The 12,761-nt window shown below is 40.0% G+C and overlaps 1 protein-coding gene across 2 annotated transcripts in view; it reads right to left on the bottom strand.

Moving 5' to 3' along the window:
- The window catches only part of elovl2 (ELOVL fatty acid elongase 2), a 108,901-nt gene extending 96,417 nt beyond the window's left edge, over positions 1-12,484 (bottom strand). The window contains exon 1 of one of the 2 annotated variants that reach the window (XM_089125563.1): positions 12,029-12,484. Coding sequence is in view for 1 of the 2 variants with exons in the window: in XM_039666557.2 (XP_039522491.1) it covers positions 12,029-12,031 (3 nt within the window). In the remaining variant the exon portion in view is untranslated. The remainder of the gene's footprint in view (positions 1-12,028) is intronic. The other variant, XM_039666557.2, reaches the window with a different exon arrangement.
- Between the last annotated feature and the right edge of the window lie 277 nt (positions 12,485-12,761).

The following is a 12,761-nucleotide window of genomic DNA, read 5'->3' as shown; positions in this document are numbered from 1 at the left end:
AGCCAAAAGGCTATTTTTCATCTGTAGTCCCCTGGCCAAGATGTAAAAAAACATTACAATACAAACAAGAAAATACATTTATAGGTCTATAGCAAATTGACTAAAAAATAACTACAATATAAATAACACTATAAGATAACTTAGGGTACACAGTACCTGTTACAATAATAAAATACACAAAAAAACATTTGCAAAAAGGCTATAATATATTAAATATATGATACAGCTCTTGGTTCGGCTTTTAATGTTGGCAGACATAATTGTTAATAAGCAAAATGTTTAAGTTTTTTTGTAAAAGCCTTGTAAGTATTGAGCTGTCTAACCTCCTCAGGTATGAAGTTCCATTCAGCAGCGCCCCCCACTGACCAGGCCGAGCGACTAAAAGCGCTCCTACACAGAGGGACGACACAGTCCCCTCTGGCAGAGCCTCGAGTGACGCGCTCAGAGCTGTTTCTTTGGCTGATGAACTCAGCCAGAGGAGCTGGGGCCAAATCATGTGTCACTTTGTATAAGACTCAAACCGAAAAACTTATGAATACTGTCCCAGTTTAAAAGTCTGTGTTTTTTTTTTATTTCATTTAAAAAAAAAAAAAAGCCCTTTCAGGGCTTGGGCCCTAATAATAATAAAGAAGAAGAAGAAATAATCTCAAGGAAAACAATAGGGCCTTCGCCCTTTCAGGGCTTGGGCCCTCATAATAAATATAGCTGCGAGCAGCAATGACGGGCCCAAGCCAGTGGCACCAAAACCCTGGTGCCTTTATGGCTCATTTCCACTGAGGGGTACGGTACGGTATGGTACAGTACAGTACGGGTTGGGTCGGGTACACCATGATCAGGCTTGCGTTTCCACCGCCAACAGTACCCTTACTTGATAGGCGTGGTATGCTAGAAAGAAGCGATCGACGTCATTTTCACGCGAACAAAGCGACATAAAACAACAATGGATGACAGACAGAAAATCTTGTTCTTGCTTCTCGGCATGTTTGTCACTAGAAACAAGCACTGGCATTAGGCGTTTCCAAGAAGCCAACGCAAAGCCCGACTCAGGAGAATGATCCAGAGGACACGAGTCCAGTAATGGAACAGCGTGTTCTTGAACGCGGCACTCTGCTCGCTCTGGCTATGCGACTCCGGTTATCTTTGTATGTTCATTTTAGGCAGCAATAAAACTAAATATGTTATAAAACACCACTCTGCTTCTTTTCGATTTCATTTCAATACATTTTAAACATTCTAAAGCACACAAATGTGGTTCAGGCAATGCATAGCCTATTGATTATATTCACTGCATGTAGCCTATGTAACGTTATATTTATAACAAAACTAAATATAAAATAACCCTGCCTCTTTTAGTTTAAATTTAAAAATATTAAACATATTCCAGGCAATATGTAATGTAATGTAGGTTATAACATATCGCATTGGTACAAATGTTGCCATAAACAACATTACAGATGATCTTGTAATAAAATAAAAAATGACAAAAATATCTCTTTTTGTTGAATTTCAGTTTTATCAATAATAGCCATTATAAATGTATAAGTAAAAGGTACAAAAAGATATACAGTAAAGCTTAAATAACATCAAGAAACAATTCAGTCAGTCAAATATACAAATTCAGTGCTCAAAGATAATGAAACTTCACGTAGCCTTCTGCCAAAAAACTATTGGCCAGGGAACGAATTATAGATTCACGAGACCAAAGATCACCTGTTAGGTTTATACAAGAAGAACTATATTTCATGTTTAGATAGAGATATATATCTAATATATATCATCATCATCATCTTCTTCCGCTCATCCGGGGCCGGGTCGCGGGGGCAGCAGTCTAAGCAGAGATGCCCAGACTTCCCTCTCCCTAGACACTTCCTCCAGCTCTTCTGGGGGGACACCGAGGCGTTCCCAGGCCAGCCGGGAGACATAGTCTCTCCAGCGTGTCCTAGGTCTTCCCCAGGGCCTCCGCCCAGTGGGACGTGCCCGGAACACCTCCCCAGGGAGGCGTCCAGGAGGCATCCGGAACAAATGCCCGAGCCACCTCAGCTGAACCCTCTCGATGTGGAGGAGCAGCGGCTCTACTCTGAGCTCCTCCCGAGCGACCGAGCTTCTCACCCTATCACTAAGGGATCGCCCAGCCACCCTGCGGAGAAAGCTCATTTCGGCTGCCTGTATCCGGGATCTTGTCCTTTCGGTCATGACCCAAAGCTCATGACCATAGGTGAGAGTAGGAACGTAGATTGACCGGTAAATCGAGAGCTTTGCCTTACGGCTCAGCTCCTTCATCACCACAACAGACCGGTACATCGACCGCATTACTGCAGAAGCTGCACCGATCCGTCTGTCAATCTCCCGTTCCATCCTACCCTCACTCGTGAAAAAACCCCCAAGATACTTAAACTCCTCCACTTGAGGAAGGATTTCTCCACCAACCTGAAGTGAGCAGACCACCCTTTTCCGGCTAATATATATATATATATATATATATATATATATACACACAGTATATCATGTTCTCTTTTTGGTACCATTCCCAACTTTTGACAGTGGAAACGCAAATAATTGCATACCGAACCGAACTGTACCGTACCGTACCACTCAGTGGAAACGAGCCATTAGTTACCTAAAGGCACCGGGGTGGTGGTGGCGCCGGCACTGACCCTTCACCGCTGCTCGCAGCTATATTTATATATATATATAAATATAGCTGCCAGGCTGAAGATGGTACCCGGGCGTGGCAGGGGGTCCAAAAACTTGGTCCATAAATCAAACACGCTTGCATGTAATAATATGAAACTCGGTCCACATGTAGATCTCATCGTTTCATATATACTTCATACTATTACTTTTTACCCCAGCCCAACAGGAAGTCGGCTATTTAGGGTTGTTCGTAAAACACATGCAATGGAATTTGAAATACTCCTCCTAGAGAATTCAAACACACGGCACGAAACTCGGTCAGCATGAAGTCAAGACATTGAGGATGAAAGTTTGCGAGGGAATTTTTGATATCTCGAACGGTTTGGTCGTGGCGAGGAAACAAAATTATGGCGAGAAACGTGAAACAGGAAGTGTGTTATAACTTCTTTATACATTAACTGATCTTGATGAAACTTCAGCAGTGTGTTCGCTGTAAGAGGACGATCACATGGATGTGAAAATTGTGAGTCAAAGTTATACCGCCACCCACTGGCAGTAAGAAGTGTGTAACTTTCAAAATGCTTTGAAATCACCCTCTTATTTTAACCCGATTTGCTTCAAACTTCATCTGTATAATGTAAATACACGGCAGATGTAGACCTGTGAATGGATTCTTGATACCTTTGATATTGTTGCCGTGGCAACGCATCAAACGTTAAAATTCTTTTAGGATGCTTCTGAGACTCTTAACATGCTTGAAATTGCATGAAACTCAGACACATCATAATTATTAGCCAGTAGACATGTGCAAAGTTTCAGAAATGTGCGTGGTGCAGGGACTAAATAGTGCCACCTTTTGACAAAAGAGGGGTTGTTAGTTTTATCTACAGTTAGAAAAATCAACATGTACATCGTACTCCTCAAGCCGGACAACTTTCTAATACATAGTCATTAGTTCGGACCAAGAGGAAGTCAGATATTTTGGTTTGAATATGGAGAAAATCTCAGAACTTTGCCAGTCTCTCAGTGTCTGTGTGAGTGAGATAGAAGAGAGGGGCCTGTCAGGTTAATTTTAATCCTTTATTTGCTGTGTGCTACTTCTCTGGCATTTTGGGGGGCCTTAACATCCTCTAAATCTCTTGAAACATTGCACACGGGTCAGAACCCACGGCCATCAGGGCCGGGCTGAATCTGGTACCCGGGCATGGCAGGTCAGCTCGACAGCACCCCCTGGACTGGGATTCGAACACTTGTCTATAAATCAAACACGCTTGCATGAATTAATATGAAACTCGGTACACTTATAGATCTTATCAGGCCAAACAACTTTCGTGCTCTAAAGGCCCGTACACACAGGGACGAATATCAGCGCGCGTCATTCGTCAGCGTTTTTCAGCGCGTTTTTTGTGTTCACACCCAAGCGTTTTTCGCTGACGATGAGCCGAGTGAACATGCAAATTCATTCCCTGACATTAGATGGCGCTTAATGTAAAACAGAAATAATAATAGAATACTATACTAGGGTGATCATATTCATGTCTCAATGATTTATTATGACAGATTTAAAAAAAGAATGAAATAATGATAGAAATAATGTCTTCTGTATTAGAAAAATAAATATATAAATAATAAATAACTAAAAGAAATGCCTCCAAATGTAACAAAAAATATCTCTCACAAACTTACAAAAATGAACTAACAAAATCTATTTATATCTTTAGTTTTCATTCTCTTTATCCTGTTTTTCTTCCTCATCCTCTTTGTTTGCCAATATATATTTTGCTGTAGAACGATCTTTCCCAGCAATTTTTCTTGAAAACCAGGACATTTTCATCACGCGTTTAATAAAACCACTCAAATGTTACACTCGTGCTCATACATGGGGATTGAGCGAGAAAAAAAAACACAAACAAACATCTGGTCACAATAGAAAAAAAATTAAATAAAGAATACAAAGAGTCGGCAGAGCAGTTATCTCCTCTCCTCACTTGTCAAAATCTAACTGACACTACACACTATGCGCAGTTCTCATCTCAACTCAGATTTCTATAAAGCAGAAAGTGACCGTTACACATGTCCCGGGAAAACAGGACTGTTGGTCACCCTATACTATTATTACAGAAATACTATTATAAATATTATCATATAGCTCTTTATCCTCCGAGACCAGCAGCTCAACATTCGTCATGCCCATAGTTATCTTGCCTTGTAGGCTATCGCTTCTTCGCCGTATGTGTGCTCAGCAAGACCGTTTTGTGTTTGAGCACCCCCAAGTTGTGTTTTACTGTAACCTCAGAAGTACCAGACATGTGAGCAAACTCGCCAATCTCGTTGGTCGGATAGGTTTTGACGCAGCGCGTCAAACCAAAAATAACTATTTTTTAAAATGACGCTTTTACGCGTGCCGTTTTTCGCGTCGTTGTGAACACTCACATTGGCGCCCATTGTTTAGTCACGAGGCATTAAACGTCGACGAATATCGCGCGCGAAATTCGTCCCGGTGTGAACAGGCCTTAAGTCTTACGACAGCTCAAATGGAAGTTGCTATTATGGCTTGTTTGAATAAATGTCCTAGGAGAAATACATCAAATTACAACGCATGCGGTTACCAATCACCACCATTCGGTGTGCATGAAGTCAAGACATTGAGGATGCTAAATTCCGGATGGATTTTTGATATCTCAAACGGTTTGGCCGTGGCAAGGAAATGAATTTTATGACTAAAAAAGGACACATAAAGTGTGTTATAACTTTTCTCGTTTTACCTACAGTTACAAAACTTGCCACATATATTCTTCTTGTCAAGCCGATTAACTTTCTCATTTAAAGTCATTCGCTCTGATCAACAGAAAGTCAGATATTGTAGTTTGAATGATTTATTTCCCCTGCCATTCACTCTTTCTCTCTCTCTCTCTCTCTCTCTCTCTCTGTGTGTGTGTGTGTGTGTGTGTGTGTGTGTGTGTGTGTGTGTGTGTGTGTGTGTGTGTGTGTGTGTGTGTGTGTGTGTGTGTGTGTGTGTGTGTGTGTGTGTGTGTGTGTGTGTGTGTGTGTGTGTGGCTGGCTGTGATTTTTCGTGCAAGTCCTTGTCTCTAAGTCCTTGTCTTTTAGCATAACAATTTTGTATTTTTTTAATTGACAAAATATGCATATAACCCCCATCTTTTAAAAGTATAGTTTGCTTTAAATAAAAGTAAGATTGCATTTGCAATTGAAGCTGAATGAGTTTAAAATTCACTTTCTACTTCATTTACAGTCCTCTAATCACTGAGAATTAGACTTGCTAAAAGTGTTTTAGGTTAGCAACAGCAGTGAGTAACTGGTTGTGTGTATTTCGTGTGGTAACAAAATATTGTTTTTATGAAGTCGTATTTGGAATTTGGAACCCCTAAAAGGTTCTATACAGAACCCTTTCATATAGGGTTCAATAATAAAAACCATTTAAGGTTCTTTGTAACCAGGAAAAGGGTTCTATATGGAACCTTTTGGGTTCATTCACTATCATTTGTTCTGACCTTTCGGGATTAAATATTTCAAATTATTGACAAACATCAAGAACATAACATGTATTTATGAATGCATGTGAATGATCACAAAATTCAAGATATTGGGGTTAGAAAAAAAAAATATATATATAATTTTATGTAGTTAATCAATATCACACGAAGAGTGCCATTTCAGTTTTTCTCCTCCAAAAATCAGCATGATTAAAATATGATATTAAGTTACTACAACAGTTTAATAAACAATAATTTAATTACAACTACAAAATGTTGCAGAATAATGTAATATATGAATGAATAAGAGCCTATGAAGAACCTTGCCAAAAGGGTCCTTTCTTGTCATTATAGAAACTTTTTTAGCATAAAAAGTTCTTTAGAATTGAGTAAAGAACCCTATGCTTCATATATAGAACCCCAATTAACCCTTTTTTCTAAGAGTGTACCGTAGGGAAAATGCATTCTGTGTGATATTTGTCATTTTCGAGAAAGTAGCCTACAGTAAAATACTTTGAATTAACAGCTAAAGTCGACACGCAGTGGCTGTGTTCCAAATCACACCCTGTACCTTCATTCAATATTCCCTACATTAGTTCACTAATATAGTCAACTTGACAGAGTAAATAATTTCATAGTTAATTCAGTAAAATATAAAAGTTAATTCAGACACTGATAAACACCTGCTGTTAACAAGCAGAATCACTGAAGGAAAGAGGAACAAGAAGTACAGAAAACGTCTCAGGTTACGTATGTAACCCTGGTTCCCTGAGAGGGAACGAGAGCTGCGTTGTCAAACGCGATGGGGAACGCTCTGCGTGATTGCGTCGTGAAGCGTCTGTACAATCAGTCCAATGAGAGAGTAGGACGTCTGGTGACGTCATTGACCAGGAAACTATATAGCACCCTTGAGATCAGACCGTGACAACTTCTGGAAAGGCCTGAAGCAAGTCGAGCAGGGCATGCAGGAAGTATGGCAGGCGAACGCAGCTCTCGTTCCCTCTCAGGAAAGCAGGGTTACATACGTAACCTGGGACGTTCCCTTTCAAGGGAACTTTGAGCTGCGTTGTCAAACGCGATGGGAACCCCATACCCACTATGCCATGCTGAGAAATGCCCGTTCTGTGTGAAGTCGAATGCGCACACTAAGAAGCGAGCAACCTAGCCCCGGGAGTGGAGAGGTCTAGGTCATAAAACCTGACAAATGTATGCGGTGAGGACCACCCTGCCGCATTGCAAATGTCTTGAAGAGAAACACCCGAAATTAAAGCCTTAGAGGCAGCCATACTCCTTGTAGAATGGGTGCAGACCTCCATAAGTGAGGGACGTCCGACCGCATTATAGCAATAGAGAAAGCCTCAACTATCCACTTGCTCATTACTTGTCTCGATGCCGGGCAACCTTTCTTAGTTGAACCAAAGCAGACGAATAATTGCTCTGACTTACGCCACAGGGCAGGTCTGTGAACGTAGGCATCCACCTGAACTGGACATAACAGATTGAGACTTTCCTGATCTGGGGTATTGAAGGGTGAAGGATAGAAGGCCTGCAGCACAATAGGACCCATCACATTAGTAGGGACCTTAGGAATATAACCCGGCCTAGGGTATAGAAATGCTTTAACCATACCAGGTGTGAATTCCAAACATGAAGGAGCAACTGAAAGAACTTGCAGATCTCCAATTCTCTTAAAGGAGAACTCCGGCAAACAATGAACCTTTGGTCTAATAAAACATCGGTACATAGTCAATCGTTCTCTGAGATTTGTTTTCATGATAATCGAATGTTTAGAGTTTTATCTCTAAAAACTGTTTAGCGTGTAACGCTAGCAATGGGGGCATTGACTAAGTAAAAAGAAATCGCTAGTTTATACCACTAACAAGGCTCAAAATAGCCCCACACTAACACAGTAACATAATGAGGCTCCATACATGCAAAACGAAGCATTGAGAACTTTGTAAGTGTACAGACCGTTTAATAAGAAGATTCTTTATGAAGACAGTTCACTTCGCGTATACAGACAGGAGCCATCTTAAAAAATAGTCTCGATAAGTCGATCCCCGAACGCCGTCAGAAGTTCGCTTTACTTCATACAGTTCAGATCACTCAGCACGACGTTCGTGGTTTGACTTATCGAGACTATTTTTAAAGATGGCTCCTGTCTGTATACGCGAAGTGAACTGTCTTCATAAAGTATCTTCTTATTAAACGGTCTGTACACTTACAAAGTTCTCAATGCTTAGTTTTGCATGTATGGAGCCTCATTATGTTACTGCGTTAGTGTGGGGTTATTTTGAGCCTTGTTAGTGGTATAAACTAGCGATTTCTTTTTACTTCGTCAATGCCGCCATTACTAGTACTAGCATTATACGCTAAACAGTTTTTAGAGATAAGTTACAACTCTTTACTTTCGATTATCATAAAAACAAATCTCAGAGAACGGTTGACTATGTACCGATGTTTTATTAGACCAAAGGTTCATTGTTCGCCGGAGTTCTCCTTTAATAGAAGAAATAGCGAAAAGAAACAAAGCTTTTAAAGTAAGGAATTTTTCTGAAACCTCTTCGATAGGCTCGAAGGGAGCCAAAGCCAGACCCTCAAGTACAATGGCCAGGTCCCAAGCCGGTGCTCTGGAGTGCAAGGCAGGCCTCAGCCTCAATGTTCCACGGAGAAAACGAGTTATTAGAGGATCTCTCCCAAGAGAAGAAGCCCCCGCAAGGGATCTAAAGGCAGATATAGCTGCAACATACACCTTCAAGGTGGAGGGAGTTAGTCCAGCAGAGAAACGGTCTTGCAGGAAATCGAGAACTGTACCAACTGGGCAGTCAAAAGGATTAAAAGCACGTTCTCCGCACCATGTAGAGAGAACAATTTCCATTTGAAATAATAGTTTTCTCGTGGAGGGAGCTCTGGATTGAAGAATTGTCTCCACGACCTCAGTCGAGAGACCAGCATTTATGAACTGCTTGGCCCCCTCAGAGGCCAAGCATATAGTTTCCACAACTCGGGGCGAGGGTGAAATATTGTGCCCCCCGCCTGTGAAAGCAGGTCCCTCCTGACCGGAATCTCCATTGGAGAGCCGTCCAAGAGGGACACTAGGTCCGCAAACCATATTCTGGTTGGCCAGTGCGGGGCTACTAACAACAGATGAGCCCCTTCCTACGAACTCTTTCCAGAACTCCCGGGAGCATTGATATCGGGGGAAATGCATACAGGTGTAGCCTCGGCCACACCTGCACCATCGCATCGAGTCCGGGAGGAGCTGGCTCTGTGAGAGAAAACCATAACGGAAAGTGAGTTGTCTCCTGAGTTGCAAATAGATCGACCTGAGCCTGACCAAAGTTCTCCCATAGGAGCTCCACTACCTCGGGGTGGAGTCTCCACTCCCCGGGCCTCAGCCCCTGCCTCGAAAGAATATTGGCCCCCACGTTCAGATACCCCGGAATATATATTGCCCTCAGTGACAACAATTTCCCCTGGGTCCATAGGAGGATTTGCAGAGCCAACTTGTATAAAGCTCTGGACCTCAGACCCGATGGTTGATGTAGGAGACCACCGAAGTGTTGTCTGTGTGGACAAGCACATTATGGCCCCTCAGGTCTGGGAGCAATATACACTAATATAGCTTCAAAATAAAAAAGCTAGTAAATAAAGAGGAATAAAAAAAAGCATTACAAGCAATAAACAAAACTAAAAGAAGGCTGTCTGAATGTTTTTCATTCAAGAGCTGGAGTGATTTTCCCCTCTCAGTTTAGATACGATAAACTGCATTCACACTAATGCACATATCTCCTTCGAAATTGTAAATGTGGTTTGTCCTGTTGAAGATATAAATTGACCGTGTTTACATTAATTTTGTGTCATAAAAGCATTTTGAGATGCAAGTAAATTTAACCAATGAGTCGCTCACAGCCGTATGCACGAGCACTCTTCAAAAAGCGCACGTAAGTATTTTAAAATGATAGCAGCCTTCTCAGTGATTTTAATGTTTATAATATATAAGCCAACTGCATTCCAAAAGACATAAATAATGCCTTCGTGGAGCATAATGTAAGGAACATTCAGGCGGCCAAGTAGTACAATCAATGTGCCCCATCTGTGCAACTTGACTTTAAAACTGGTTAGTGTCTTGTTAGTAAGCATTAAAGAAATATCTAAACTGCTAAATAACAAACTGAAGGGTAAAATAATAGCAGATTTGTCTTGTTTTAAATAAACAATATAAACGGAGATGAAAAATTAACTTCAGTAAGAAATGAATCTTTGCTATGGTTAAATATTTGGCAATATCTTACAAAGATTTTTATTTTTATTTTGATGCATTATTTCTATATATATATATATATATATATATATATATTGATATGGCAACTAACAAATACTGTACATTGAGTTTCGTTATGCTATAGCATATGTGGAAATGTTTAAATGATGTGTGTTACAACAAGCTGCACATTAGGTTGTGCCCCACTCACCCCATGAGGATGCTAACTGTGACAAGTGATTGGCAGACCAGTTTGCAGAATGCACAGAATGCACATTTTATGATGTGTTAACATGTCGCAAAACTTGTCAAGTCTTCTGCTACATTTAACCAAAAGTATGTGCTTTCCAAAGACGGACTCATTTTTATACTGAGTTTAACATATTTTCTATTCTCTAACCAGGGGTGGGCAAATCTGGCCCACAAGATCCACTTTCCTGCAGAGATTAGCTTCACACTCTAATAAAACACTTTTTTCTTTCAGCATTTTTACATTTTTAATAAAACATTATTTAGCCATTTGTATTACAGGCACTGCTGGATGCTCTCATAATGTAAAGGCAGAGACCTGAAAATCTGTATACATATAGTCAAACCAGTACACACACAAACACACACTAAAATATTAACATCAAATTTAGTTTGTCATTAAATTTGTCAAATTTAGTTTGACTTGTGAATGTTTATTAAGCTATCTTTAAAAATGTTAAAAAATGTTTTCCAACATGATGCAATTATTATAACATTTAGTATATATCTTTTTCTGCACTGATACTGTGGAAATTTCAAGCAGTCTGCACCATGCAATATGAGTGCTATCTAAATTATGTTTTAATACATTTAATTAGTGGTTATTCACAGTACTATTTTCATGAAGTGACAATCTAATATGTACTGTAAGTATTTTGAATATAATACTTTTATGGCCTTATATGAATGGTCAAGAAGCACTTCACATACAGCTAATTAGAGTTATCAGGCTGTGTCACAGTAATATATGGATAGCATGTGGAGTTTTTCAGGTCACTTGGATTGGTCCCAGGTTACCCTGACATCAAACCTTTGTAGCATGGCTTCCTCGGCAGAGAGTGAGTGGTTACTGTGTTTAAGAATTAAACTGAAATGTCACAGCATGAGCAATGGTAAGAGTACTAAGGAGTTTCTAATATAGAAAGAGTCAAGTGCATTAAAAATAAGACTGCACTGAAAAATGTTGTATTCTTGTATTGGTGTTTTTTCTTAAACTTGAATAAAACCAAACAATTTACATGCTAATGGTTGAATAAAATTAACATGAAGTAGTACATTTGTTGGTTAACCTGACAAAACGTTTTAAAGAGTATTTTTAAAGTTTAACTTTATTTTTCATTTGAATAAAGTTTAGTCTTAAATAGATAGTTTTATTTAGCTGCAAAAGTTGTAAAATATAAATGTATAAAACCATGCATAATACACGTGAGAGATAAAAGATTGTGATTTTACTAAAGTAGAAAGTAAAGTAGATAAAGTAAAGTAGATAACGTAGTAAAGTAGAGTAAAGTAGATATTCATCATTCAGCATCCACCAGGATTAATATTCTCATCAATGAGAAAACAGGCAAAAACATGTACTATAAGTGAACATGGTGGTCCTTACCATATCTACTAGTTCCGTTAAACAATACGGGAGAGCTGGAAAGTGTAGACCGATCGGGGTCGCCTGCTCCTCTGCTGTGGAATGAATGAATGAATGAAAAACGAACGAATAACGCGTCCGATACCGAAAGCGCTGGATAGTGACGCGAGGTGGCGCGGTGATGCCAAAAGAGTAACGGAAGTGAGGATGACCAATAGGGGCTCACGTCTTGGCTGTTACGATAGCATGGACTATCAGACGACGGGTTCACAGTCTGAACGAAAGCAACCCTGCGAGGGCCCACATGGGGTTCAGAAAAGAACCCAGTCACCTGCCAAAGAATTTCCACGCTTTAGTTAACGCTCCAATGTGATACATTTAATGAAAAAAAAAAAAATTCACTATTCCTATAAAACCCAACTGTGTGATAGCGGGATACATACTTATAAATACCCGTGTACTTTTGCATATGTAGCCTAAAAACAAGTAAATTCTCGCAAATGCGGTTCAGATACAACTAGGCTACCCCCTGCAGTGCCCCAAGTACTGAGATACATGTTTGTATAGTCTGAAACACAAATAGAAAGTCAGCCTTCCAAAGGACAGTGTTTCAATGAATTAGATTTTAAAACAATTTTTGCAGCACATCAGCCTAGTGGGGTGGATGCAGCACACAAAGGCAAACGTTTTTCATCTTAGCAGCCAATGCTATTTGTAGTAAGTCATTAAGTATATTTGTTGGTATGTTTTATGA

This window comes from Pimephales promelas, chromosome 22, assembly GCF_988280905.1.
Source record: "Pimephales promelas chromosome 22, fPimPro1.hap1.1, whole genome shotgun sequence".
NCBI lineage: Eukaryota > Metazoa > Chordata > Actinopteri > Cypriniformes > Leuciscidae > Pimephales > Pimephales promelas.
Note: the sequence above shows the minus strand (reverse complement) of the source record. Positions and strands in the feature narration are given on the sequence as shown.